At 39.2% G+C, this 25,808-nt stretch overlaps 2 protein-coding genes across 7 annotated transcripts in view; both read left to right on the forward strand.

Moving 5' to 3' along the window:
- Nucleotides 1-25,808, forward strand: part of LOC138332096 (golgin subfamily A member 6-like protein 26) — a 115,243-nt gene that overhangs the window by 71,123 nt on the left and 18,312 nt on the right. For all 6 annotated transcript variants that reach the window (XM_069280048.1, XM_069280049.1, XM_069280050.1 and 3 more), the window contains 7 exons: nucleotides 14,428-14,602; nucleotides 17,662-18,291; nucleotides 18,818-18,895; nucleotides 20,084-20,155; nucleotides 23,689-23,804; nucleotides 24,207-24,369; nucleotides 24,916-25,080. In XM_069280048.1, coding sequence (XP_069136149.1) covers nucleotides 14,428-14,602; nucleotides 17,662-18,291; nucleotides 18,818-18,895; nucleotides 20,084-20,155; nucleotides 23,689-23,804; nucleotides 24,207-24,369; nucleotides 24,916-25,080 — 1,399 coding nt within the window. The remainder of the gene's footprint in view (nucleotides 1-14,427; nucleotides 14,603-17,661; nucleotides 18,292-18,817; nucleotides 18,896-20,083; nucleotides 20,156-23,688; nucleotides 23,805-24,206; nucleotides 24,370-24,915; nucleotides 25,081-25,808) is intronic.
- On the forward strand, nucleotides 1,607-5,668 carry LOC138332095 (uncharacterized). The gene has a single exon (XM_069280046.1). The coding sequence runs from the start codon at nucleotides 2,298-2,300 to the stop codon at nucleotides 5,583-5,585; it is 3,288 nt and encodes a 1,095-aa protein (XP_069136147.1). The 5' UTR covers nucleotides 1,607-2,297; the 3' UTR covers nucleotides 5,586-5,668.

Raw genomic sequence — 25,808 nt, forward strand, 5'->3', positions numbered from 1 at the left:
TGGGATAGGAGAACATTTTTATGGAGCAGGTAAATTTCTTTTGTTATCTGTTTTGTATTTAAGGATAGAAGGACATTTTACCAGAGCAGGTAAATCTCTTTGTTGTATGTTTTTATGTTGGGATAGGAGGACATTTTACCAATTTTGTTTACCTGGACAGGTGTTTTCTTGGTAAATAGGCCATCTTTTACAATTTTAGGAGAAACTACTGATAAAGAGATGACAATTCTGGATCATTTTTAGGAGAATACATAGAGACTGAATAGTGTTTTGATTGCGTTTCACAGACATATTCAATGTTGTGTGTTAGCGCTACATGTAGAATATGTCTGTATCCAATTGCGTTCATACCACCTTTAATGCAATCAAAACACTGTTCAATATTTACATTAAAAAGTCTAGTTGTACATGTTTGTGATCAAATTTAAAGCAATGTTGGTTGCCAAGTTGGGTTACTATGGTAGTCAGGATGGCCGAAGATATTGTTTTGATTGTTGAATGTTATAACTTCAGTTTGATTTGAAATATAGCTATTATTTTTAAAAGGTGTTGGTTTTTTTTACCAATTTGATCATATATCAATAATGTTTATTTCAAATAAAAATTGAGATAACTGAGGCAGAAGGACTATCGTATGTATTGTTGTCAGGGTAGTGATGGGGTCCGAAGTGGAGCGAACCGCCATATTTGATTTTCAACCGAGGAAAGTTACTGTGATATAGCCTATTGATGGTATGACCGTTGAGCTGGTGAATGTTTTGAGTTCTGACGAGCATAATATAGTCTGTGCCGCCTTATATAGGATTAGTCATAGAAGACCGAAATCGTTTTTTTAGTAAATTATCCATTCAAATTGAATCTATCTGTGAAAAGGTAAAATGTAAATTAAGTAATTGAAGTTTATTTAGATTATCATATGACGCATAATCTTACCAAAGCGTAAAAATAGAAGATTGCGATTACGCTAATTTGAAAGTAACTCCCCTCCAGTTGACTATATAGGGGCATATGTAAATATCTTTTCTTATATGTTACATAGGCTTACTGCTTGTAACCCAGATTAGAAATACTTCACTGAAAATTTTCTTATATTCAAACATTCTGATTAAAATACTGATCTTTATTCTCGCTGTTACATCAAGGATCTGATAACATCCCAGATGGGGTCATGTTCTGTTGACCTTTCAAATTGACCAATTAAATTATTACCTCTAAATTTCTTGACAAAGCTGTCAGAATAATTTCCATGCATGTAGTCATTTCCTCTATATAGCACATCCTATATGTAACAATGTGAATTGTACATGCTTTGTATATCCTTGTTATATGTGATTCAAGATCTCGTGATAGTCATGTGACATTTACACAAAAACTATATGTGACAATTTATAAGCTATTTTATACTTATATATCTCTTATGGTTTTTAAATGGTTATCAAATACAAACTATAATAAACAATCAACTTATAAGAGGAAATTTATGTCTATGGAAATCAACAATCGATTTCGGCCGATCAGATCACCTGGTCAAAATACCTTTGAGAGAGCTGGTCAGTTACAAATTGTTTAGCAGACAGCACACATTGAAAAATAAGATTGGCTATCTACAGTATTTATTGAACTCAAGTTGACCAGTTTTGAATTATGCAGTGTCTGTTATATCAGCATTAACATCATGTGAACTTGGTGCTGTAAACATGGGATGATAAACCCCGATTATGATCCACACATCTTGGAGTTAGTTTATTTCTTCTTGTTACACATCTACTGTGGCAAACCTTCTCAGTTGGCGTAGTTATGGTGGAAAAATTGAATTTAACTGTCAAAGTACAGGGAGTAAATATGAATTCTTTCATTTTTTTTGTTCCAGGGGTTCCAAAGGAAATCTAGAGTTGAATCAGCGTACAAGATCCGTGTCCTGCTGGGTCAATCCTCAGTACTCCCTGGACAGCAGAACTTTCCTTCCCAACACAGCCACTTCCTCCTCCAGCCTCGTCAAGAAACAAAAGTACAGCGACAGGGAAAGTGATGGTTCTTCATCCTTGGACTTGTCTGCTGATTCCGACAGTAAAGAAGTGTTATGTGAGGATAGTCAGCCGTTGGTACTTAATCCAGTTCATCTAGAGTCTTACTCCAGCAGACTGCATACCTCCTCTACTAAACACGCTCCCAAGCTGTCCAGTACAAAGGGCAGCCTAGGTACCTACGGGACGTCCCTCGACTCACTCAGCTGTTCATCACGAAAACAGTTCTTTCTGGATGACAGTTGTTTGTCCTCCTCCTTAGACTCCAACTCAATGACTGACGGCTCATCACAGCAGGCCTCAGAGGAATCCCAGTACGCCGCTCTACACCAGGGTATTAACAGACAGTTTAGGAGTAAGACCAGCTTATCCAGTATCTCCACAGGTTACCTGGGATCTCTGGAGGAGACGGACACGAGCAGTAACTCTCAACTCAGTGGTCGCTCCTCCAGTGACTTTCTAGGATGTTTTGATCTACAGCCCAACCTCCCATCTCCTTTATTTGATAAACTGTTCCAAAGTGTTAGTGTCCTTGATCCCTCGTCTTTTCAAGGTCACGAACAAGAGTTTTTGGATTCTAGCTCCAGTAATCTTGACAGCAAATCTGATAACATGAGAAACAGTGAGACAGATTCATCAAAAAGAGAGGTTTTTCTTCCGGAAGATGAAGAGGAGTTTCCATTCTCCAGGTATACATTTAATAAAAAACCAGGCAAGGAGGTGATGTGTACCTCTTCAGGGCAGTCGTCCAGCTCCCTCAGTTCCATCTCATCCGACAGCTCCTTGCCTCAGGAACGCCACTCCAGTCTCAGTAGTTGTCAGTCCTACAGTTCCTTGTTTACCGGATGTTCTGTTATTCCTGACATGAATGATCCACATAACTTCCCTATGAACCGCCACCCTCCAGTTCCCGCTCATCTTCCCCAGGGTGACATTACTGGGTCTGGTCTGAGTTATCACAGTGAGGAGCTCATGTCGCATGGAGAAACTGCATCAGACATGTTGTTTAATCTTGGATTTGGAGGGGTAGACAGCTTTCTACCAGACCGTTTTGCCAGAGATTGGTGCCAAAAGATACAAAAAGCTCATCAAGAGAGAATGGACCAACATCGTCTACAGTTGTCCTATCAGCAAATTTGTCCAGATCAGAAAACTTTAGTCTCTGGAAGTACAGAGCCTAACATAAACAGAGAAAGCCAAGCCAATTCCAGTGATAAAGTGTGTGCCTCAGGGCAGCAGGGACCCAGTCAGAGGACGAGTACTACCCTACAGAAGTTACACCAGCTATTACAGCCCAGTAATCTCAGCTCCCAGGGAGCCAGGGACACGAGGAGTTGGGACGGCAACCACAACATACAAGCACAAGAGGAAATAGGGGCAATGGACAATAACCTGATCAGGGAGAAACGAAGGAAACAGTTTCTAACCAACAAACAGAATGCTCTCCTCGCCTACTTAGAAACACTGGAGGAGGATGAGAAGATGTTACACACTCGTTACAGAGTACTACCATCAGCGACACAAAACAGAGGCAACAAACTCCCGACAATTGACCACAGCGATACTAACTCCAGTAACAGTGGTCAACAAGACAGTGAAGAGGACACAATGGAAGTATTTTATAATTTTCAACAAAATGGAATAGAGAATTCAGATCCTGACCATTTAACCCAGTCTTCTATACATCAGGAGAATCTAAACTCTGAAATCAACATCGGCCATGGTACTATATCAGATCGAGGCTGTACACAAGAACAATTTGGTAGCCACCCTGATGAAGATGATGTTTTTAACAATGACAAGGATTTAGCTTGTCAGCTAGACAGGCCCAGGAAGCAATTAGAGGCTCCAGGTATTCTTCAGGACTTTCCTCAAACCAAAAATAGTAAAACTTTAAAACATAAAGATGAACAAAATCAATACCCCAATGAGGTCATTCCAGGTAAAGGTCATCAAAGAGACAGACTTGAAGGTCAAAGTAGCTTGGGAAATGTCATAGTGCCTAGTATACAAATTGGTCCAACCACACAGGACACGAGAACCGACAGCATGGAAGTGGCTGAGATTTTAGTACAGACATTAAACAATGCTAATGACACAGCTCAGAAACAATCCAAAATGGCTAAGCTGCTTTGTGTGAACACATCGGATGACAGGATGTTGAGTTCACTTTCGGGATCTTCCTCGTCACCGGCGGTGTTTTCTCCAGTAACTGTGATAGAGGTTAATCTGGACAATCAGAATGACGTGATGGAGAATGAGGAAGGTAGTAAAACCTTCATCAACCAGAATGGATTTAGTTCTACAATGTCTCAGGATTCTGATCCAGGGTCTTACGACAGATCAGACACAGGTTTACGCAGGAAGAGTTTTATTGACGCTCTGGTTTATGACAACTGCAGTGATCGTGTCAAGAAATTTGACACCAGACGATTATCTTTAAACTTGAATTGTGAAAATGCCTATGGTGAGCACCACAATCTTAACACAATGATCCATTCAATCAAACAAACAGAAACACAGGATGCTACACTCATGAAATCAAATGCTGTTAAATCAGCTGCAAATGTTAAAGAAAAAATGTGCGAACAAGAAAAGTTGGGAGAAAATCAGAAAAGTAAAGATAGTAATGATGTGTGCATCCAGGCCGATGATGGCCGATTATCACCTCTGGTACGCCAGGCCGACTTGGAGAAACTGTTGAAGTGTTTGGAGGTACATGATGGGAGTGAGAGTTCCTATTACCTAGCTCAGGACAGGGGGACACAATGGATCAGCTCGGATCTGTCTGAGGACAGTGACCTCAAGGAGGGCACCAAAGGAACAGGTCGTAGCCATGGAGATGTTAGGCACAATCCAATCAGATCAGCTGACATCCAAGACAAGTTTCCAGAACGGGGTTCTCGCTGTAATCATCACAAAAGCTATTCTTCAAAGACTGATATAAGGGAGACACTATCACCTACATATAACCCTAATTTGTCCATTAATTCAGACCAGAAGGATAGAAAACCGTTTTACAGGGACTTACATGTATCCATGGATACAGACCAGAAGGATAGACAATCGTTTGCCAGGGACTTGCATGTATCCATGGATACAGACCAGAAGGATAGACAACCGTTTGCCAGGGACTTGCATGTATCCATGGATACAGACCAGAAGGATAGACAACCGTTTGCCAGGGACTTGCATGTATCCATGGATACAGACCAGAAGGATAGACAACCGTTTGCCAGGGACTTACATGTATCCATGGATACAGACCAGAAGAAACCTAACCTTCAATACAATTCTGATAGTGCCTTGTTAAACAGAAAATCTGGCAAGATAGGAGAAAATAAGAGAGACAAAATTCGACTAGGTCATGCCTCACATTGTCCTAGCCAGGTAACCATAGTAACAAGAGGAGATCACTCCTACAAGTCTGACTCAGAGTCCAGCGGCAGTAGTGAATCCAGTTATCCATTGTACAACTCTCAAACAATGAGGAAGATCTTCTCCAGCCAGAAATGTGGCTCAATAGACATTTGTACCTTTAACCATGGTACACAGACATGACTTTGGAGCTTTTGTGAGGTCGAAGGTTAGAGGTCAGCTTGACCTAGATAGCATGCACAAAATTAAAATTTATTCAGATCTTATTTGCTTTCATGTTTTTTTATATATATATATATATCTGTAAAACTGAAGAGGTTGTCTCTATAGTTCTGCCATTAGATTTAGCACTAATGGATTAATGGATCCGATGTTCATCTGCTCAAGGCCTATTAAAATTTGTTAGAATGGCAGAATATTTCGGAGAATATTTTAAAGAAATTAAAATCACGTTCAACCTTGTGCCAATTTGATAGTGCCAGAGAAGCAAGGATTATCACTTTATACTGGATCTGAAAAATGTCAGTATTCTGTCACCTGATGTACTAATAACAATTACTAATTAGCTGGTCATTTTTGTTGGCTGTTATTTTCACAATGTTGAGGTACATCTTTTAAAAAGATGAACTTGTAAATAATAAGCAACAGATCATTCAATTTATATTCTGTCTTTGCACATTACATCGTTATCTCCCTTTCAGGTACGTATCAATTGTAACATCATAAATTGTGAGCATAAATGACATAGTTTTCTCTGAAAATATGACGTTACACTCATAAAACATGACCTACAACAATCAAAAAATATAATATATATATCTCTGCAAAGGCAGATAACTGTAATATGCAAATACAAAATACTCTTATTTCAAATTTTGATTTGAAACAAAAAAAAACCTCTTGAAATAAGGCAAAATTGTGAATATTTTGATCCACATAAATAACTGGCTGAAGTCCTCCATTCAAATGACCCTGGATAAACTCTCCAACACAACTGTAACTTCAACATGTTTTTGTGTCAGCTTAATTGTGCATTTTTACGCTTAATGAGAATTTAACTTCATGATTAAGACCTTTTGGTTCTATAACTACTTTTATGATGTATGATTACGTCACCCTGACTCAGTGTTTAGATGTATGATTAAGTCACCCCAACTCAGTGTTTAGATGTATGATTACATCTCCCTAACTCAATGTTTAGATGTATGATTACATCTCCCTAACTCAATGTTTAGATGTATGATTACATCTCCCTAACTCAGTGTTTAGATATATGAATACATCTCCCTGACTCAGTTTTTAGCCCACCATCATTAGATGGTGGGCTATTTAAATCGCTTTTTGTCCGTGGTCCGTCGTCCGTCCTTCCGTCCGTCCGTCCGTCCGTCCTTCCGTCCGTCCGCCCGTCCGTCCTTCCGTCCGTTAACATTTCTTGTTACCGCTATTTCTCGGAAAGGGCTGAAGGGATCTTTCTCAAATTTCATATGTAGGTTCCCCTAGGGCCCTAGTTGTGCATATTGCATTTTAGGACCGATCGGTTAACAAGATGGCCGCCAGGCCGCCATCTTGGATTTTGATAGTTAAAGTTTGTTACCGCTATTTCTCAGAAAGTACTGAAGGGATCTCTCTCAAATTTCACATGTAGGTTCCACTAGGGCCCTAGTAGTGCATATTGCATTTTAGGACGGATCGGTTAACAAGATGGCCGCCAGGCCGCCATCTTGGATTTTGGTAGTTAAAGTTTGTTACCGCTATTTCTCAGAAAGTACTGAAGGGATCTCTCTCAAATTTCACATGTAGGTTGCCCTAGGACCCTAGTTGTGCATATTGCATTTTGGGACGGATCGGTTAACAAGATGGCCGCCAGGCCGCCATCTTGGATTTTGGTAATTAAAGTTTGTTACCGCTATTTCTCAGAAAGTACTGAAGGGATCTCTCTCAAATTTCACATGTAGGTTCCCCTAGTGCCCTAGTAGTGCATATTGCATTTAAGGACCGATCGGTTAACAAGATGGCCGCCAGGCCGCCATCTTGGATTTTGGTAGTTAAAGTGTGTTACCGCTATTTCTCAGAAAGTACTGAAGGGATCTCTCTAAAATTTCACATGTAGGTTGCCCTAGGGCCCTTGTTGTGCATATTGCATTTTGGGACCAATTGGTCAACAAGATGGCCACCAGGCCGCCATCTTGGATTTTGATAGTTAAAGTTTGTTACTGCTATTTCTCAGAAAGTACTGAAGGGATCTCTCTCAAATTTCACATGTAGGTTTCCCTAGGGCCCTAGTTGTGCATATTGCATTTTGGGACCGAACGATCAACAAGATGGCCGCCAGGCCGCCATCTTGGATTTTGATATTTAAAGTTTGTTACCGCTATTTCTCAGAACGTACTGAAGGGATCTCTCTCAAATTTCACATGTAGATTCCCCTAGGGCCCTAGTTTTGCATATTGCATTTTGGGACGGATCGGTCAACAAGATGGCCACCAGGCCGCCATCTTGGATTTTGATAGTGTAAGTTTGTTACCGCTATTTCTCAGAAAATACTGAAGGGATATGTTTCAAATTTCATGTGCAGGTTCCCTTTGGTCCCTAGTTATGCATGTTACATTTTGGGACTGATCGGTCAACAAGATGGCCGACAGGCCACCATTTTGAATTTTGATAATTGAAGTTTGTTAACGCTATTTCTCAGAAAGTACTAAAATGATCTGTCTCAAATTTTATATGTCGGTTCTCCTAGGACCTGCATATTGCATTTTGGGACCGATCGGTCAACAAGATGGCCAACAGGTTTTTGACAATTGAAGTTTGTTAGTGTTATATATCTCAGAAAGTACTGAAAAGATCTTCCTCAAATTTCATATGTAGTAATATGTAGTAAAAATTTGAAAGCAGAGAAAAGATCCTTCTTTCTATTGTCAGACGTAGATCATTCTTTGGTGGGCGCCAAGATCCCTCTGGGATCTCTTGTTAGATATATGATTACATCTCCCTGACTCAGTTTTTAGAAGTATGATTACATCTCCCTAACTCAATGTTTAGAAGTATGATTATGTCTCCCTAACTCAATGTTTAGAAGTATGATTACGTCTCCCTGACTCAGTGTTTAGAAGTATGATTACGTCTCCCTGACTCAGTGTTTAGATGTATGATTACGTCTCCCTGACTCAGTGTTTAGATGTATGATTACGTCTCCCTGACTCAGTGTTTAGATGTATGATTACGTCTCCCTGACTCAGTGTTTAGAAGTATGATTACGTCTCCCTGACTCAGTGTTTAGATGTATGATTATGTCTCCCTGACTCAGTGTTTAGATGTATGATTACGTCTCCCTGACTCAGTGTTTAGATGTATGATTATGTCTCCCTGACTCAGTGTTTAGATGTATGATTACGTCTCCCTGACTCAGTGTTTAGATGTATGATTATGTCTCCCTGACTCAGTGTTTAGATGTATGATTACGTCTCCCTGACTCAGTGTTTAGATGTATGATTATGTCTCCCTGACTCAGTGTTTAGAAGTATGATTATGTCTCCCTGACTCAGTGTTTAGAAGTATGATTATGTCTCCCTGACTCAGTGTTTAGAAGTATGATTACGTCTCCCTGACTCAGTGTTTAGATGTATGATTACGATGTTTGAGTATACTGTCTCCCTGACTCAGTGTTTAGATGTATGATTACGTCTCCCTGACTCAGTGTTTAGAAGTATGATTACGTCTCCCTGACTCAGTGTTTAGATGTATGATTACATCTCCCTGACTCAGTGTTTAGAAGTATGATTACGTCTCCCTGACTCAGTGTTTAGATGTATGATTACGTCTCCCTGACTCAGTGTTTAGATGTATGATTACGTCTCCCTGACTCAGTGTTTAGATGTATGATTACGTCTCCCTGACTCAGTGTTTAGAAGTATGATTATGTCTCCCTGACTCAGTGTTTAGAAGTATGATTATGTCTCCCTGACTCAGTGTTTAGAAGTATGATTACGTCTCCCTGACTCAGTGTTTAGAAGTATGATTATGTCTCCCTGACTCAGTGTTTAGAAGTATGATTATGTCTCCCTGACTCAGTGTTTAGAAGTATGATTATGTCTCCCTGACTCAGTGTTTAGAAGTATGATTATGTCTCCCTGACTCAGTGTGTTTAGAAGTATGATTACGTCTCCCTGACTCAGTGTTTAGAAGTATGATTACGTCTCCCTGACTCAGTGTTTAGAAGTACGATTATGTCTCCCTGACTCAGTGTTTAGAAGTATGATTACGTCTCCCTGACTCAGTGTTTAGAAGTACGATTATGTCTCCCTGACTCAGTGTTTAGAAGTATGATTACGTCTCCCTGACTCAGTGTTTAGAAGTACGATTATGTCTCCCTGACTCAGTGTTTAGAAGTATGATTACGTCTCCCTGACTCAGTGTTTAGAGATGTATGATTACGTCTCCCTGACTCAGTGTTTAGAAGTATGATTATGTCTCCCTGACTCAGTGTTTAGAAGTATGATTACGTCTCCCTGACTCAGTGTTTAGAAGTACGATTATGTCTCCCTGACTCAGTGTTTAGAAGTATGATTACCTCTCCCTGACTCATGTGTTTAGAAGTACGATTATGTCTCCCTGACTCAGTGTTTAGAAGTATGATTACGTCTCCCTGACTCAGTGTTTAGAAGTATGATTACGTCTCCCTGACTCAGTGTTTAGAAGTATGATTACGTCTCCCTGACTCAGTGTTTAGAAGTACGATTATGTCTCCCTGACTCAGTGTTTAGAAGTATGATTACGTCTCCCTGACTCAGTGTTTAGATGTATGATTACGTCTCCCTGACTCAGTGTTTAGAAGTACGATTATGTCTCCCTGACTCAGTGTTTAGAAGTATGATTACGTCTCCCTGACTCAGATTTGTTTTAGGAAGTATATGATTATGTGTTACTACCTGAGATTCAGTAATAAGCTAGTTGAAGGGATGTACTACCATACAGATTCATTAATAAGCTAGTGAAGGGATGTTTACTACCATACAGATTCATTAATAAGCTAGTGAAGGGATGTGTACTACCATACAGATTCATTAATAAGCTAGTGAAGGGATGTTTACTACCATACAGATTCATTAATAAGCTAGTGAAGGGATGTGTACTACCATACAGATTCATTAATAAGCTAGTGAAGGGATTGCTTACTAGTGAAGATTCATTAATAAGCTAGTGAAGGGATGTGTACTACCATACAGATTCATTAATAAGCTAGTGAAGGGATGTTTACTACCATACAGATTCATTAATAAGCTAGTGAAGGGATGTTTACTACCGTATAGATTCATTAATAAGCTAGTGAAGGGATGTTACTACCATACAGATTCATTAATAAGCTAGTGAAGGGATGTGTACTACCATACAGATTCATTAATAAGCCAGTGAAGGGAAGTTTACTACCATACAGATTCATTAAAAAGCCAGTGAAGGATGGTACTACCAACAATTCATAATAAGCATGAAGGGTGTTTACTACCATACAGATTCATTAATAAGCTAGTGAAGGGATGTGTACTACCATACAGATTCATTAATAAGCTAGTGAAGGGATGTTTACTACCGTATAGATTCATTAATAAGCTAGTGAAGGGATGTGTACTACCATACAGATTCATTAATAAGCCAGTGAAGGGATGTTTACTACCATACAGATTCATTAATAAGCTAGTGAAGGGATGTGTACTACCATACAGATTCATTAATAAGCTAGTGAAGGGATGTTTACTACCATACAGATTCATTAATAAGCTAGTGAAGGGATGTGTACTACCATACAGATTCATTAATAAGCTAGTGAAGGGATGTTTACTACCGTATAGATTCATTAATAAGCTAGTGAAGGGATGTTTACTACCGTATAGATTCATTACTAAGCTAGTGAAGGGATGTTTTTGTATCAATGATATGTAAAGTAAACCATTTAGTTACTACCCTTCAGATTGAGTACGAGCTTGTATCAATATATGTATAAGTACAGATGATTTCTATACAATCTTGGTATCTACCTTGTTAGTTTGTGGGATATATCTAAGCTTAGATGATCAATAACTAGCCTAAAATGTTTGAGGGGGGTGAGGGTATGTCTTGTTGATGAGCGGTGAAGTATTAAGTATTTTCTGACACACTTCAGCATGTCAAGATCCAACAGATACCTCTATCCCTTTATATCACCCAGTGTTAACAGCCTTGTCAAACGGCCCCGTAGGGTCAGGCAGGCCTACCTGTTACTCAGGATAATCAATTAAACTTTCAAGTGTCTATCACAAATAAAAGGGAGCCAATATTCCAGTGGAGGTCAAACAAACTCGTGTTTTAACAGATTGTAATAATCTATTTACTATGTATAGAATATCCTAAATATATATATATGTTTAACTGCCATTTATGACAATTCTAATTTAGAAATTTTGACAAAACTGAATGATATAAGAACAATATTGAGTTGATATATAAAAGATATTCATAATTAGCAATGTTTTATAGTGACTGGTCCTGGGGTTAAGTATTGATACATATATATATAGGTTTAAATGTAATTTAAGACACAGCGAGGGTATGACAGTTGTGGACTGAGCCTCGGAGAGACCCCTAGATCCCTACCCGTGATAACACCTACATGTATCGGTAGCTATCAGAGCCTGTATAACACTGATCACCCTTTGTCATTTAACTATGTAGAACAATTCATTCTCAATAGTGTTACATTGTCATTGGATCTAAATAGTTTGCCGCCCTTCGACAGTCCTGTGCTTTCATGACAAGTTTAATCCAACATGGAGCTTCCTTCGCAAGTGTTCAATGTGTATTAATTATTGTAATGATGATAATGACATAAAGCTAATTGGAACCTTTGAAGATTCAGCACTAAGGAATATTTGGAAATGTGATAGCAGAAATTTGGTGATGAAGACTTTGAATTCCTTGGATGAATAACAGAAAAAGCAAAAATTTAGGAAATTTTTTTCACTTTGATTTGGTTGATATTCTGAGGATAATACATATATCTTCGTTTTAAAATGGAAAAACCAGAAACTCCGGAGGTTGGAGAAAGACGTCAAAAGCTTATAAAAGCTCTGGAGACAATAAATGATCTATTCGGAAAAGCTATAACCAGGTAATATTGAGTTTCACACGCAGTTCCTGAAATTACTGGAGAACGCTGCTGATGTATACCTTTGTGTAGTATTGATTTTTGTTACCATTCATCTCTATATATTATTATTATATTTCATATCTCATTTCTCTGATTACTTTGATATCCATCAGATGTCTAGTGTCAATGTGTCAGTACAGAAGTGAACAGGACATCATCGTTCTATTATTGATCTGTATTTTTTTTTATCATTTTAAAGCTCCTTTACTAATAATTGTTTTTGTGGGTGGTTGGGGTGGAGTTGGGGTGGAGTAGAGGGGTGGGGGTGGAGTAGAGGGGTGGGGGTTCCTGTTCTTTCTTAGCTGTACCATCATGTCTATATCTATATCATGTGGAGAATGGAACAGTTCTTACTGTCCTTTGTAGTTTTTAGTATAGGCACAGGAGTTTGACGTTCTGTCAATATATATAGTATACATATATAAAAATACCCCTATATAGCTATAGTATATAGGGGTATTTTTTATATATATGTATACTATATATCATTGACAGAACATCAAACTCCTTTGATTCTTGATAAGAAATGTTTGATTTGTGAGGAAAAACACATATCTCTGAGAAAAAGCATCCACCTTCAGCTATTATTTGCAACTACCTAATCATTTTGGTATCTGCACTGAAAAACCAGGCCTCAATTTTTTCAAACAAACTTACGTCAATTTATTTCACATAAGTTAGATAATGAGACTTAAGTCTGCACTTCTGTTTCAAGAAATTAGAGCCAGAGGCATTATAGTGATGGATTACTGGACTCGTTAATAACTTAACCATTTTAGCTTCCAATAAAAACACAATGTTAAACTTTAATATGTGAAGTTTTCATAAATTTTACATCAAAATATCTCATGTATCTTCTGTCTTAAAAGTGTACATACATATTTGTTTAGCTTACCATTAATGGATCTATACAAAGATGAATTTGGAAATAAAATACCTTTATATGTACCTGTATATCGACCGTATACCTTTATAGGTATATACCCTACCTGTTGTCACAATCAAGTAAAACAATTAAATATCTTGACAAATTGCCAAGATCTAATTAAGCATCAGATAATTGGTTTGATCTGAGAAGCAATACACCTGGTAGATACTTGAAAAGATAATGAGATTTCTGAACAGTGTACCTGTGTAACCTGGTACTGATCTTCAACAGGGTAAAAAATAAATAGGTAACATAAACAGGTGTAACATTCTACTTCAAGTAGGAAGAATGTTTGTGTCTTTCTCTGGTGATTTGGCTCTTTTTTTCTCTTTCAGCACAATTTTTTTTTATTATGGTGATGATATTAATATAATACAATTGGTAAATTCTTTAGCTACATACAAAATAAGACCAAAGGCAGTCTATTTTTAGCTTGACAAGCTAATAAGCTATAGATTATGGTATTCTATGAAGCCCAATAGAAACAAATAACTTTTGATTTTTGAAACTCTTTGTTATAAGCCCTAGAAATTTGAGGATTAATTACTTTCTGGACGGGAAATATCAAATGTATGACTTGACAGGTAGTAAAAAAGAGAGAGAGAGATCTGAGATTGTCTGTATACGAAAAACAACAAAAAACAATGCGAGGACATGCGTGGAAAGGCTACCTGCTGATAAAGACCATTTTTCTAGGGTCATAAAAGACAATTTAAACAGAACTCAACCTGTGTATAATGTCTTAAACTATATAAAGGTCATTTCCCTCTATCCTTTGGGAGGTATTTATAGGCAGGCTTGTCAATATTGTAATACAAAAATCATGGACTTTGGAACCCAAACATGTGGGAAGTATAGAACAATGGTATGGTATAAAACGTTTTTACAGAGAAGTAAATTAATTTTTGTATTTGTAGGTCCCCAATTAAGACCACATCCTCAGTAGATGACGTCCGCCGGGAGATTGATCGTGAATCCTCTCGCATTCAGCAGGAGATTGAGAATGAGCGACGATCTAACTTGCCAGCGTCTAGGAGGGATTCCAAGTCCCCTACCAGGACATTACTGGACCTTAGTACTAGCATGGACAAGGTTAGTCTTGGATACATCGGGCTTTGTAGGACTTAGGGGCCTATAGGGTATACAATAGTTGAGACAGAAATCATGATTATCTGTTAGCCGCTCGCATTATTGGGTATATATATAGTACATGTTTATTCAAGTAGTGATGTTATGTTGAAACCTGGTCCCAGGATCAGGAAACAAAGCCTTTAAAGTTTTTGTGTAGGCTGGTCAAAATGACGCAACTTTTTGCGATGTCATCTGTGAATGATATAAACATACAATTGTTTCATGATCTCATAAAGTAACATTCAGTAACATCTGACCACATTAAGCTTGATTGTGCTTACTGCTGCATTTTCCAGCTGATATATCTAATCTAATTACATTTCAATAATCTGACCACAGAGAAACACTTTACTGACCTCTGTGACTGACCACTGTCTTTACTGACCACTGACTTTACTGACCACTGATTTTACTGACCACTTACACTTTAGTGACCAATGATTTTACTGACCACTGACTTTAATGAACACTGACTTGAGTGACCACTGACTTTACTGACACCAGAAAAATACTTTAATGACCACTGACTTTACTGACCACTGACTTTACTGACCACAGAAAAACACTTTACTGACCACTGACTTTACTGTCCACTGACAACTGACTTTAGAGTGACCACTGACTTGACTGACCACTGGCTTTACTGACTTTATAGTGACCACTATCTTTGCCAACCACTAACTTTACTGACTTTATAGTGACCACTGACTTTACTGACCACAGAAAAACACTTTACTGACCACTGACTTTACTGTCCACTGACTTAACTGACTTTAGAGTGACCACTGACTTTACTGACCACTGGCTTTACTGACTTTATAGTGACCACTATCTTTGCCAACCACTAACTTTACTGACTTTATAGTGACCACTGACTTTACTAACCACTGACTTTACTGACACCTGACTTTACTGACCCCTGACTTTACTGACCCCTGACTTTACTGACCCCTGACTTTACTGACCCCTGACTTTACTGACCCCTGACTTTACTGACCACTGACTTTACTGACCACTGACTTTACTGACCACTGACTTTACTGACCACTGACTTTACTGACCACCTGACTTTACTGACCACTGACTTTACTGACTTTATAGTGACCACTATCTTTGCCAACCACTAACTTTACTGACTTTATAGTGACCACTAACTTTACCAACCACTGACTTTACTGACCACTGTGACTGACCACTGACTTGAGTGACTGCTGACTTAAGTGACCACTGACTTTACTGACTACCGACTGTACTGACCACTAACTTTACTGAACATTGGCTTTACTGATCACTGGCTTTACTGATCACTTGCTTTACTGACCACTGACCCTACTGACCACTGACTTTACTAAACATTGGCTTTACTGATCACTGGACTTTACTGATCCTGACTGTACTGACCACTGACTTTACTGAGCATTGGCTTTACTGATCACTGGCTTTACTGACCACTGACCCTACTGACCACTGACTTGACTAAACATTGGCTTTACTGATCATTGACTTTACTGACTACTGACTTTATTGACCACTGACTGTACTGACCACTGACTGTACTGATCACTGCTTTACTGACCACTGACCCTACTGACCACTGACTTGACTGAACACTGACTGTACACTGACTTTATAGTGACCACTGACTTTACTGACCACTGGCTTTACTGACTTTATTGTGACCACTATCTTTGCCAACCACTAACTTTACTGACCACTGTGACTGACCACTGACTTTGAGTGACTGCTGACTTAAGTGACCACTGACTTTACTGACTACCTGACTGTACTGACCACTAACTTTACTGAACATTGGCTTTTACTGATCACTGGCTTTACTGATCACTTGCTTTACTGACCACTGACCCTTTACTGACCACTGACTTGACTAAACATTGGCTTTACTGATCATTGACTTTACCGACTACTGACTTTATTGACCACTGACTGTACTGACCACTGACTGTACTGACCACTGACTTGTACTGACTTTACTGACCACTGACTTTACTGAACATTGGCTTTACTGATCACTGACTTTACTGACCACTGACTTTACTGACCACTGACTTTCTGACCACTGGCTGTACTGACTTTATAGTGACCACTGACTTTACTGACCACTGACTTTACTGACCACTGGCTTTACTGACTTTATAGTGACCACTACTTCTTTGCCAACCACTAACTTTACTGACTTTATAGTGACCACTGACTTTACCAACCACTGACTTTACTGACCACTGTGACTGACCACTGACTTGAGTGAATGCTGACTTAAGTGACCACTGACTTTACTGACTACCAACTGTACTGACATATTTACCACTAACTTTACTGAACACTGGCTTTACTGATCACTGCTTTACTGACCTGACTTTACTGACCACTGACTTTACTGACCACTGACTTTACTGAACATTGGCTTTTACTGATGATCACTGACTTTACTGACCCCTGACTTTACTGACCACTGACTTTACTGATGCATTGGCTTTACTGATCACTGACTTTACTTGACACTGATCCTTCTGACCACTGACTTTACTAAACATTGACTTTACTGATCATTGACTTTACTGACTATTGGTTTTACTGATCACTGACTTTACTGACCACTGACTTTACTGACCACTGACTGTACTGACCACTGACTGTACTGTCCACTGACTTTACTGACCACTGACTTTACTGAACATTGGCTTTACTGATCACTGGCTTTACTGACCACTGACCCTACTGACCACTGACTTGACTGAACACTGACTGTACTGACCACTGACTGTACTGACCACTGACTGTGCTGACCACTGACTGTATTGACCACTGACTGTACTGACCACTGACTTTACTGACCACTGACCACTGACTGTACTGACCATTGAAATAACCACACACTGATTGAACCCTCTGTTGACTGTTATAAAGACTGATGCCATCTGGTACATCTAGATATTTAAAACAGAATTCATCTGTGCGTACTTATAAAATTCTTTTATTATTATTGTTTCTTTATTTTATAGCCTTCTTACACTGAACTAAGCAATGAAAAGTCTGGAGGTCAGGATTCTCTAAAAAATGTCACCTCCCCGATGGGTCGATCTAGTCCAACACTACAAGAATATGAAGACTCTGGCTACAAAACCCCACCAAGGGCTCGCAGCCCGATTCTACGAGCACGAGATCGTATTAGTGGCATGCCTCCAATGCATCCAAGATCTTCCCGGGAGGACCACCCAAGGACAGTATCTTCCTCCAGAGAGGAACCTTTCCGATCATCATCCCCTAATCCCAAGTCTAGAACAACCCTTTCGTCTCCTAGACTTGATTCATCCTTCCCTGATCCCAAGAGATCAGTTTCGCCAATCCTTCGAAGTGGCAGTTCATCATTCCAAGAACACGACCCTTCCTCCAGTTTCTCGAGTTCACGTGCGGGACAAGAGGAGGAGACACATGTACCTGAACATACAATGTCTGGAATCACCCCTAGGTATCAGGATTTGTCGGTGCTGCGTGCCCGTTCTCTCAGTCCCAAAGCCAGTGACCGTCCGAGAAGTCCTCTACAGGGCGTACTTAAGGATACTACCTCCCTAACAGGACCACGGCCGGCCAGTCCACGGCCAGGACTTGACCACTCAATGAGATCCGAACTGGTCAGTTTTAAACTCTGGTATCAAATAAGAATATTATATGTGATGCAGTATCTTCTGTCTGTTAGCTTTCCTTTTATTTGGCGTAGTCATAAAAACATACGCTGTGGATTTATATTAGATTGGATTAGGAGAACGCTTAGGGGAAAAGAAACATGACTTTTATAATGCGTTATGATCGTCATTCCTTTTGTGGTGCCATGAATTTAAAAGTGGTAATTCTTCTAGATTACTATTGAATTGAGATAACCAACTATAGATAGAGACATCAGCTCAAAGATTTAGGAAAGATTGCTTATCTAATTTATGAAATATATTTTACCATGACAGAACTATCCAGCTTAGTCATGCATGCCATTAAGTGTCTCTTCTGTAGAAGCAATGTGGATGTATTCAATATCACTATAAAGCACTATGAACTTTTCATTGCAGTTATATACCTTTAATCAACTATGTCTTAACCAAATTTTTATGAAAACTTAAAAATACATGTTAAAAATTAAAAAGAAAATACATTTCTTTATTTCAGTCTGTGTCCTTTCAAGACCAGCTTCCTTCATCTTCTCCAAGGTCAAAAGCAAGGTCACAGTCTGTCGAGGGCCGACTGGTAAGTCCTGACCTCTTGTACTTATATATACTAGAAGTTATCAGACAGGATACTTCCTGTGCTATCTGACAGAATACTTCCTGTGCTATCTGACAGAATACTTCCTGTGCTATCAGACAGAATACTTCCTGTGCTATCAGACAGAATACTTCCTGTACTATCAGACAGAATACTTCCTGTGCTATCAGACAGGATACTTCCTGTGCTATCAGACAGAATACTTCCTGTGCTATCAGACAGGATACTTCCTGTGCTATCAGACAGAATAATCCCTGTGCTATCAGACAGAATACTTCCTGTACTATCAGACAGAAACCTTCCTGTGCTATCTGACAGAATATTTCCTGTGCTATCAGACAGAATACTTCCTGTACTATCAGACAGAAACCTTCCTGTGCTATCTGACAGAATATTTCCTGTGCTATCAGACAGAATACTTCCTGTGCTATCAGACAGGATACTTCCTGTGCTATCAGACAGAATACTTCCTGTGCTATCAGACAGAATACTTCCTGTGCTATCAGACAGAATACTTCCTGTACTATCGGACAGAATACTTCCTATGCTATCTGACAGAATACTTCCTGTACTATCAGCCAGGATACTTCCTGTGCTATCAGACAGAATACTTCCTGTACTATCAGACAGAATATTTCCTGTACTATCTGACAGAATACTTCCTGTGCTATCAGACAGGATACTTCCTGTGCTATCTGACAGAATACTTCCTGTGCTATCTGACATGATACTTCCTTCAGTACTTACAAACGATAGGCGTTACACAATCACACCTAGATTTAGTGTTGTATTATATACTAGTCAACAATAACAATTACATTTATACCTGTAACTTTATACCTGGTACTTTAGTCAGAGTGAGGTGTTAATTTATGTATATCACACTTAGCTATACCAGGTATAAAAGCACAATTTGATCTACATTAGACAATAGCCTGTTTTTGTCAATGAATCTTTAAATATTTCCTATAATGATGTGTAGATATACCATAGTTGGATATATTCATGCATGCATGACAAATGTATAGTTGTTTTTGAAAACTTAAAGGTCACCTGATTTGTAATTCTGATTTGTTTCTTTGAGGTTATTGTATATTAGAAACAATTAGAATAGAATTTTTGGGTCTGATGATTGCCATGTAAAGTGTTTATCACTTGTGTGTTATATAGGTATCAGACCTACAGACAGACACCAGTAACCTCAGATTTAACCACAGACGCAGGAACTCCTACGACCCCGGAGTGAGTATATATTTTTTGACTGTATACTGTAACAAATTTATTTTTAGGTCATCTGACCATAGGTCATGGTGACCTATTGCAATAGTCTTTTGTCCATCTTCGTGCGTCGTGCGTTGTCCAGTAACATTTCCTTGTGAACGCAATAACTTGAGTAAATATGAACCGAGCTTTATGAAACTTTGTATGTAGACTAACATTGGAAAGATCTCGGAGGCGTATAAAAATCAATTTGATTCGACAGGAATTTACAGAGTTATTGCCCTTTGCAATTATAATTATTGAACTTTGTGAACATGATAACTAAAGTAAATATGCACCGAGCTTAATGAAACTTTGTATTTAAACTAATATTGAAATGATTTTGGAAGAGATCGAATATTGGTGTGATTCGATTTTAACTTACAGAGTTACTGCCCTTTGCAATAATTATTATTGGACTTTGTGAACACGATAACTTTAGTAAATATGCACACAGCTTAAAGAAATTTTATATGTATACTAACATTGGAAAGATCTGGGATGAGTTCGAAAATCGGCTTGATTTGACAGGAACTTGTGGAGTTGTTACCCTTTGTAATAATAAATATTATTGGACTTTGTGATCATGATAACTTTTTAAGAAATTTCATATGTATACTAGCATTGGAAAGATCTTGGACGAGTTAGAAAATCGGCTTGATTTGAGTGTAATTTACAGAATTACTGCCCTTTGCACAAATAATTATTATTGGAACTTGTGAAGATGATAACTTGAGTAAATATTGAACTTAATGAAATTTTGCAGACTTATATACAAAAGATATTGGGCCAGTTTGAAAATTGGCTTGATTTGATTGTAAGTGAAGGAGTTATTGCCCTTTGCAATAAAGGTCATTATTGGAATTTAATATTTACATACATAATAAATTAATCAAAACAAAATTAAATTTATTGCATTTTGATGTTCTTGATTATGATATGCTATGTAAATATTTTTATGCTCACAAAAAATTGTTTCCTATTTCATGAATTTATTGTCAAAAGGAACAAAAGACATCCGTTGGCTAGTAAATTACATACATGTATCAAATAACCATGGACCTCTTTTTAAAAACACATCATTTTGTGCCTTCATTATTTTCACCACATTTGTAAATACATAAATTTACGGTCAAGAGCTCTTACTGAAAATTCATACAATGCATGTAAGTGGATGTAGGGCTGTGGTTTTTCTCTGGATATTTGGCTTTATTGCATATTCAGAAATTAGCTTCGTTCTGTTATAATATTTTTGTTGTTAAAAGGGCATAAAACAAAATGATACCAGTTATTTTCTTGCCTTGTTGCCAGAAATTTCAAAGGTTTTAATACCCCCATTGACATAGAGATAGGATATTTAATTCTATTTCAAATGTGAAGTTTAAAAAAACAATAATTAGACATTCATACTGAAAAAAGACTATAGTCTCATAATTTCTGTAAATCTTTATTTTAAATAAGTAAAAGGAAAGTGTTCATGCACAGTCTGACTAGCTATCTAATGCTGACCTCTGTACTTGGGTAGCTGTTTAATGCTGACCTCTGTACCTGGGTAGCTGTCTAATGCTGACCTCTGTACCTGGGTAGCTGTCTAATGCTGACCTCTGTACCTGGGTAGCTGTTTAATGCTGACCTCTGTACCTGGGTAGCTGTCTAATGCTGACCTCTGTACCTGGGTAGCTGTCTAATGCTGACCTCTGTACCTGGGTAGCTGTCTAATGCTGACCTCTGTACCTGGGTAGCTGTCTAATGCTGACCTCTGTACCTGTGTAGCTGTCTAATGCTGACCTCTGTACCTGGGTAGCTGTCTAATGCTGACCTCTGTACCTGGGTAGCTGTTAATGCTGACCTCTGTACCTGGGTAGCTGTCTAATGCTGACCTCTGTACCTGGGTAGCTGTTTAATGCTGACCTCTGTACCTGGGTAGCTGTCTAATGCTGACCTCTGTACCTGGGTAGCTGTTTAATGCTGACCTCTGTACCTGGGTAGCTGTCTAATGCTGACCTCTGTACCTGGGTAGCTGTCTAATGCTGACCTCTGTACCTGGGTAGCTGTCTAATGCTGACCTCTGTACCGGGTAGCTGTTTAATGCTGACCTCTGTACCTGGGTAGCTGTCTTAATGCTAACCTCTGTACCTGGGTAGCTGTTTAATGCTGACCTCTGTACCTGGGTAGCTGTCTAATGCTGACCTCTGTACCTGGGTAGCTGTTTAATGCTGACCTCTGTACCTGGGTAGCTGTCTAATGCTGACCTCTGTACCTGGGTAGCTGTCTAATGCTGACCTCTGTACCTGGGTAGCTGTCTAATGCTGACACTGTACCTGGGTAGCTGTCTAATGCTGACCTCTGTACCTGGGTAGCTGTCTAATGCTACCTCTGTACCTGGGTAGCTGTTTAATGCTGACCTCTGTACCTGGGTAGCTGTCTAATGCTGACCTCTGTACCCTGTTAATGGTAGCTGTCTAATGCTGACCTCTGTACCTGGGTAGCTGTCTAATGCTGACCTCTGTACCTGGGTAGCTGTCTAATGCTGACCTCTGTACCTGGGTAGCTGTGCTAATGCTGAACCTCTGTACCTGGGTAGCTGTCTAATGCTACCTCTGTACCTGTAGCTGTCTAATGCTGACCTCTGTACCTGGGTAGCTGTCTAATGCTGACCTCTGTACCTGGGTAGCTGTTTAATGCTGACCTCTGTACCTGGGTAGCTGTCTAATGCTGACCTCTGTACCTGGGTAGCTGTCTAATGCTGACCTCTGTACCTGGTAGCTGTAATGCTGACCTCTGTACCTGGTAATGCTGACCTCTGTACCTGGGTAGCTGTCTAATGCTGACCTCTGTACCTGGGTAGCTGTCTAATGCTAACCTCTGTACCTGGGTAGCTGTTTAATGCTGACCTCTGTACCTGGGTAGCTGTTTAATGCTGACCTCTGTACCTGGGTAGCTGTCTAATGCTGACCTCTGTACCTGGGTAGCTGTCTAATGCTGACCTCTGTACCTGGGGTAATGCTGTCTGGGTAGCTGTCTATGCTGACCTCTGTACCTGGGTAGCTGTCTAATGCTGACCTCTGTACCTGGGTAGCTGTCTAATGCTGACCTCTGTACCTGGGTAGCTGTCTAATGCTGACCTCTGTACCTGGGTAGCTGTCTAATGCTGACCTCTGTACCTGGGTAGCTGTCTAATGCTGACCTCTGTACCTGGGTAGCTGTCTAATGCTGACCTCTGTACCTGGGTAGCTGTCTAATGCTGACCTCTGTACCTGGGTAGCTGTTTAATGCTGACCTCTGTACCTGGGTAGCTGTCTAATGCTGACCTCTGTACCTGGGTAGCTGTCTAATGCTGACCTCTGTACCTGGGTAGCTGTCTAATGCTGACCTCCGTACCTGGGTAGCTGTTTAATGCTGACATCTGTACCTGTGTAGCTGTCTAATGCTAACCTCTGTACCTGGGTAGCTGTCTAATGCTGACCTCTGTACCTGGGTCTATTGTATATACTGATCTTACCTTGTATAAACAGGTGGACTCTGCTGAGGAGATGGAGCACAGTCGGGGTACATGGAAAGCTTCCAGAGCCGAGCTCCAGATAGCTGAGAAAAAACTGAAAGGTCTCAACGCTCAGATAGAGGACGCTAAGTAGGTTTATCATTCACTATGAAAGGGATTCTTTATTTCAAAATGTACACAGGACTTTCAATAGCTAACTAAAGGACATTCAATTTACTTATATAACCAATGGACAAAAATCGTTTTTTTATTGTGGCTGATTATCATTGGGTAGAGTATGATTATAATTAAATCAGAAATATCTAATATATATAAAAAATAGAAATACCTTATTTTGTTTGTTGATGGGTAATGATTCTGTTATTTTCAGAATCCTGTATGAATCTGCTCTTTTATTTTTTAATGTCTGGTGGGTCTAAGACAATGTGCTTCTTACTGTAGATCCATCTTCGGCTGAATGTTCTATATTTTAAAACTGTAGTTAGGCTGTTATTCAGTCTTGACCTTTAATTATTTGACCTTTAACCCCAGGACACAGTTGATGCTGACAGAGTTTAAGCGTGGGAATCTGCTGAAGGACTATGAACGAATGTCAGAGGACCTTCAGAGAAAGAAAATTGAAGTAAAGGAAATTGAGGACCAGGAGCGGGCTCGTGTTGGAGATAGGAGGAGGCCGGACATGAGTGATGATAAGGTAGAAGGGATGTTAGGCCTGTAATCTCCATAGTCTTATAAACTCAAACATGATCATTAGTGATAGTTATCTATTAACATTAAACTTAATGTCTAGATACAACCTCTCCACCTCTGGAGAAATCCATGTGGGGCAGTTGCAGGTACTGACTACAGGTTTTTCTCTAGTACTCCGGCTTTCCTCTACCAATTAAATTTAGCATGTCCTTAAATGACCCGTCTGTTAATAGGATATTAAACTATTCAAACCAATGTGACCTTGTTTATATGTGGACCTTGCTATGTTTGGTAACTTATATAGAACCCTTTTAAAACTGATTCAATGGACAATAGTTTAAAACTCTTAAGATTTGTTTTACGCCCCACTTCCACTTTAAGGGATCAACCTAGTTGCGGAAGGCCTCTTGTAGTCATTTTCAATTCTTTAGCCTTAATATAAACGTGTATGAGCTTTGTTTTTTAGACAATTGGAATGACTCAGTAATCAGCATATGTTTATCCTTGAATTCTAGTTGCCTCAGTATTACACCATGTACTGTGTTTGTAGACCAATGAACTTGTAAAGGAGAATGACAGTCTGAAGATACGTTTACGTCAGATGGACGGTCTGGAGCTGGAGCGTGACGAGGTGGTACGACAGCTGGAGCTCGCGAAGGAAGACTTGTTTAACGAGCAGAGGAAAGCTCGCAAGGAAAAGGAAGATCTTAAGGAGGTATGTTATACAACTGGATTATCAAAGGGAGGTAAGCATGCAAGGAAAAGGAGAATCTTAAGGAGGGTATACAGCTGGATTATCAAACAGCTGGGCTATCAAAGGTAGGTAAACATGCAAGGAAAAGGAGAATCTTAAGGAGGTAGGTTATACAACTGGATTATCAAAGGCAGGTTATCATGCAAGGAAAAGGAGAATCTTAAGGAGGTAGGTTATACAACTGGATTATCAAAGGCAGGTTATCATGCAAGGAAAAGGAGAATCTTAAGGAGGTAGGTTATACAACTGGATTATCAAAGGCAGGTTTATCATGCAAGGAAAAGGAGGAATCTTAAGGAAGTCATGTCATACAGCTGGATTATCAAAGGGAGGTAAGATCATGTAAGGAAAAGGAGGATCTTAAGGAGGTCATGTCATACAGCTGGATTATCAAAGGGAGGTAAGAATGTAAGGAAAAGGAGGATCTTAAGGAGGTCATGTCATACAGCTGGATTATCAAAGGGAGGTAAGCATGCAAGGAAAAGGAGGATCTTAAGGAGGTAGGTCATACACAGCTGGATTATCAAAGGGAGGTAAGAATGCAAGGAAAAGGAGGATCTTAAGGAGGTCATGTCATACAGCTGGATTATCAAAGGGAGGTAAGAATGCAAGGAAAAGGAGGATCTTAAGGAGGTCATGTCATACAGCTGGATTATCAAAGGGAGGTAAGAAAATGAAGGAAAAGGAGG

This window comes from Argopecten irradians, chromosome 9 (genome assembly GCF_041381155.1).
Source record: "Argopecten irradians isolate NY chromosome 9, Ai_NY, whole genome shotgun sequence".
NCBI lineage: Eukaryota > Metazoa > Mollusca > Bivalvia > Pectinida > Pectinidae > Argopecten > Argopecten irradians.

What these genes read in the sequence shown, in the direction of transcription:
- LOC138332095 (XM_069280046.1), top strand. Translation starts at nt 2,298, where the DNA reads ATGACTGACGGCTCATCACAGCAGGCCTCAGAGGAATCCCAGTACGCC.